The sequence below is a fragment of the Nanorana parkeri genome, unplaced genomic scaffold (assembly GCF_000935625.1).
Source record: "Nanorana parkeri isolate BGI_ZX_2015 unplaced genomic scaffold, ASM93562v1 scaffold2801, whole genome shotgun sequence".
In the NCBI taxonomy this organism is placed as follows: domain Eukaryota; kingdom Metazoa; phylum Chordata; class Amphibia; order Anura; family Dicroglossidae; genus Nanorana; species Nanorana parkeri.
In genome coordinates, this window is record NW_017309069.1 from 87,614 (window position 1) to 92,350 (window position 4,737).

Here is a 4,737-nt window from a genome sequence, read left to right on the forward strand (position 1 = left end):
CGCAACGCCATTGTGATACCATCTGTACACAGAGCTGGGGTACCCCTCCGTCTCCTGGCAACGCAGAACCGCCGACTTTCCCACCGGGACAGACTTGGGCACTCGGCACTGCGGAGTCACCGGCTTCACTGAGGAAGAAGAGAGTGTTACATGTATCTGCATAACATACTACACGGAGCTGCACTACACGTGTCCGACATGAACATACAGAATAAGAGGATGAAAAGGACCCGAAGAGTCTCCCCATACAATGCCCCCCCCTCTAGGAGGACCTGAAGAGTCTCCCCATACAAGTCCGTCATGTGGTCTGAGGGATCTCCTCGCCTGTCATGTGGTCTGAGGGAGCTCCACGTCTGTCATGTGGGCTGAGGGATCTCCCCATCTGTCATGTGGTCTGAGGATCCCCACGTCTGTCATGTGGTCTGAGGATCCCCACGTCTGTCATGTGGTCTGAGGATCCCCACGTCTGTCATGTGGTCTGAGGATCCCCACGTCTGTCATGTGGTCTGAGGATCCCCACGTCTGTCATGTGGTCTGAGGATCCCCACGTCTGTCATGTGGTCTGAGGATCCCCACGTCTGTCATGTGGTCTGAGGATCCCCACGTCTGTCATGTGGTCTGAGGATCCCCACGTCTGTCATGTGGTCTGAGGATCCCCACGTCTGTCATGTGGTCTGAGGATCCCCACGTCTGTCATGTGGTCTGAGGATCCCCACGTCTGTCATGTGGTCTGAGGATCCCCACGTCTGTCATGTGGTCTGAGGATCCCCACGTCTGTCATGTGGTCTGAGGATCCCCACGTCTGTCATGTGGTCTGAGGATCCCCACGTCTGTCATGTGGTCTGAGGATCCCCACGTCTGTCATGTGGTCTGAGGATCCCCACGTCTGTCATGTGGTCTGAGGATCCCCACGTCTGTCATGTGGTCTGAGGATCCCCACGTCTGTCATGTGGTCTGAGGATCCCCACGTCTGTCATGTGGTCTGAGGATCCCCACGTCTGTCATGTGGTCTGAGGATCCCCACGTCTGTCATGTGGTCTGAGGATCCCCACGTCTGTCATGTGGTCTGAGGATCCCCACGTCTGTCATGTGGTCTGAGGATCCCCACGTCTGTCATGTGGTCTGAGGATCCCCACGTCTGTCATGTGGTCTGAGGATCCCCACGTCTGTCATGTGGTCTGAGGATCCCCACGTCTGTCATGTGGTCTGAGGATCCCCACGTCTGTCATGTGGTCTGAGGATCCCCACGTCTGTCATGTGGTCTGAGGATCCCCACGTCTGTCATGTGGTCTGAGGATCCCCACGTCTGTCATGTGGTCTGAGGATCCCCACGTCTGTCATGTGGTCTGAGGATCCCCACGTCTGTCATGTGGTCTGAGGATCCCCACGTCTGTCATGTGGTCTGAGGATCCCCACGTCTGTCATGTGGTCTGAGGATCCCCACGTCTGTCATGTGGTCTGAGGATCCCCACGTCTGTCATGTGGTCTGAGGATCCCCACGTCTGTCATGTGGTCTGAGGATCCCCACGTCTGTCATGTGGTCTGAGGATCCCCACGTCTGTCATGTGGTCTGAGGATCCCCACGTCTGTCATGTGGTCTGAGGATCCCCACGTCTGTCATGTGGTCTGAGGATCCCCACGTCTGTCATGTGGTCTGAGGATCCCCACGTCTGTCATGTGGTCTGAGGATCCCCACGTCTGTCATGTGGTCTGAGGATCCCCACGTCTGTCATGTGGTCTGAGGATCCCCACGTCTGTCATGTGGTCTGAGGATCCCCACGTCTGTCATGTGGTCTGAGGATCCCCACGTCTGTCATGTGGTCTGAGGATCCCCACGTCTGTCATGTGGTCTGAGGATCCCCACGTCTGTCATGTGGTCTGAGGATCCCCACGTCTGTCATGTGGTCTGAGGATCCCCACGTCTGTCATGTGGTCTGAGGATCCCCACGTCTGTCATGTGGTCTGAGGATCCCCACGTCTGTCATGTGGTCTGAGGATCCCCACGTCTGTCATGTGGTCTGAGGATCCCCACGTCTGTCATGTGGTCTGAGGATCCCCACGTCTGTCATGTGGTCTGAGGATCCCCACGTCTGTCATGTGGTCTGAGGATCCCCACGTCTGTCATGTGGTCTGAGGATCCCCACGTCTGTCATGTGGTCTGAGGATCCCCACGTCTGTCATGTGGTCTGAGGATCCCCACGTCTGTCATGTGGTCTGAGGATCCCCACGTCTGTCATGTGGTCTGAGGATCCCCACGTCTGTCATGTGGTCTGAGGATCCCCACGTCTGTCATGTGGTCTGAGGATCCCCACGTCTGTCATGTGGTCTGAGGATCCCCACGTCTGTCATGTGGTCTGAGGATCCCCACGTCTGTCATGTGGTCTGAGGATCCCCACGTCTGTCATGTGGTCTGAGGATCCCCACGTCTGTCATGTGGTCTGAGGATCCCCACGTCTGTCATGTGGTCTGAGGATCCCCACGTCTGTCATGTGGTCTGAGGATCCCCACGTCTGTCATGTGGTCTGAGGATCCCCACGTCTGTCATGTGGTCTGAGGATCCCCACGTCTGTCATGTGGTCTGAGGATCCCCACGTCTGTCATGTGGTCTGAGGATCCCCACGTCTGTCATGTGGTCTGAGGATCCCCACGTCTGTCATGTGGTCTGAGGATCCCCACGTCTGTCATGTGGTCTGAGGATCCCCACGTCTGTCATGTGGTCTGAGGATCCCCACGTCTGTCATGTGGTCTGAGGATCCCCACGTCTGTCATGTGGTCTGAGGATCCCCACGTCTGTCATGTGGTCTGAGGATCCCCACGTCTGTCATGTGGTCTGAGGATCCCCACGTCTGTCATGTGGTCTGAGGATCCCCACGTCTGTCATGTGGTCTGAGGATCCCCACGTCTGTCATGTGGTCTGAGGATCCCCACGTCTGTCATGTGGTCTGAGGATCCCCACGTCTGTCATGTGGTCTGAGGATCCCCACGTCTGTCATGTGGTCTGAGGATCCCCACGTCTGTCATGTGGTCTGAGGATCCCCACGTCTGTCATGTGGTCTGAGGATCCCCACGTCTGTCATGTGGTCTGAGGATCCCCACGTCTGTCATGTGGTCTGAGGATCCCCACGTCTGTCATGTGGTCTGAGGATCCCCACGTCTGTCATGTGGTCTGAGGATCCCCACGTCTGTCATGTGGTCTGAGGATCCCCACGTCTGTCATGTGGTCTGAGGATCCCCACGTCTGTCATGTGGTCTGAGGATCCCCACGTCTGTCATGTGGTCTGAGGATCTCCACGTCTGTCATGTGGTCTGAGGGATCTGCGGGGAACATATAACATATAACACGGACTCTGCGTGTTCACCTTTCACAGTCAGATTAATAATAATCTCCGCCAAATTCTTCTGATCTTCCACAGCGGCGACTTCACAGCGATACATCCCGGTGTCCGTGCGACTGGCATTGTATATCACCAACGAGCTCTGCGACTGCAACTCAGCGCGACCCCTCAAATCCCCTGACAGAGGAGAAGAAACATTCCCTGATATAGTCCTGTACCCAGGAGCTGACACTCTAATCTCCCCTCCCCCACACATCAGTCTCTGTACAGAGGAGCTTACACTCTAATGTCCCCTCCCCCCCACAGTCACATCAGTCTCTGTACAGAGGAGCTTACACTCTAATGCCCCCCGTACCTTGGATGGTGTTCTCGAAGTAGACGTAGGTGGTCTCGTTGTTGCGCGTCTTCTTCCATTCGATGCGCGGGTCGTTGGTGTTGCTGTTTTTGATGATACAGGAAAGTTCCACTCCTGGAGGGAAGGAGGAGAGAACGTCTGTAGAATCTTCCATCTGAAATCCCAGCACATGCGGCGGGAACATGGAGGGGTGCGGAAGGTGCCGCTCGGAGGGGCCCGCACGCATGGAGGATCAATATTCCGATCACCGGCTATAATCAGAGAGAAGAAATCCCTCTGGGCTAGGCCGACGCGGTGCGGCGTAACACGCCAATTCCTGAGGCCACCAATCCGGACTCCGCCATTCCATCCCCCGGAGACAACGTGATTGGACGGTACAGGAGGGAACGTTACCGCCACGCCCCATGCTGGGACAATGGCCACATCAAAGCTCCGCCCCCAGATAATTCTCCTTTCATCCATCCGCAGAGACTACAAAGCGCATCAGCCCCGCGGAGTGCATGTGACGTCGCCGCGCTTGTAGTCTATTCGCTCTTCCTGGTCTGCACCTCGCCATGGACAGGGGGTGGGAGGAGGAGTCTGCGGGAGGCAGAACATTGCACCTCGCCATGGTTGAAACGCTCTGCGAGCTCACGCGTGACCTCGCCCCCGCCCCCTCAGGGACACAGGTCCGAGGTCAGTGTCCCCGCCCCGCCCCCTCAGGGACACAGGTCCGAGGTCAGTGTCCCCGCCCTCGCCCCCGCCCCCTCAGGGACACAGGTCCGAGGTCAGTGTCCCCGCCCCGCCCCCTCAGGGACACAGGTCCGAGGTCAGTGTCCCCGCCCCGCCCCCTCAGGGACACAGGAGGACACAAACTAGCGTCCTCCCGTCACCCTAGGCTCAGTATATAGGGAGCTACAGCTCGCGGTATACGGAGTCACCACAGTCGGGACATCACTGTCTGGATCCGCCCAGCTGTGTGAGTGATAGCTGGCTCCTCCTATCTAGAGGCAGAGCCAGCTGTACCCGCCCCCTCCCCCGTCGGTTCCGCCAGTCCGCGCTGGAGGA

General features: G+C 57.5%; 1 protein-coding gene across 1 annotated transcript in view; it reads right to left on the bottom strand.

Moving 5' to 3' along the window:
* JAM3 (junctional adhesion molecule 3) overlaps positions 1–4,737 on the bottom strand; it is a 20,524-nt gene that overhangs the window by 5,119 nt on the left and 10,668 nt on the right. The window contains 3 exon segments of the mRNA XM_018574195.1: positions 7–128; positions 3,360–3,512; positions 3,691–3,804. Coding sequence (XP_018429697.1) covers positions 7–128; positions 3,360–3,512; positions 3,691–3,804 — 389 coding nt within the window.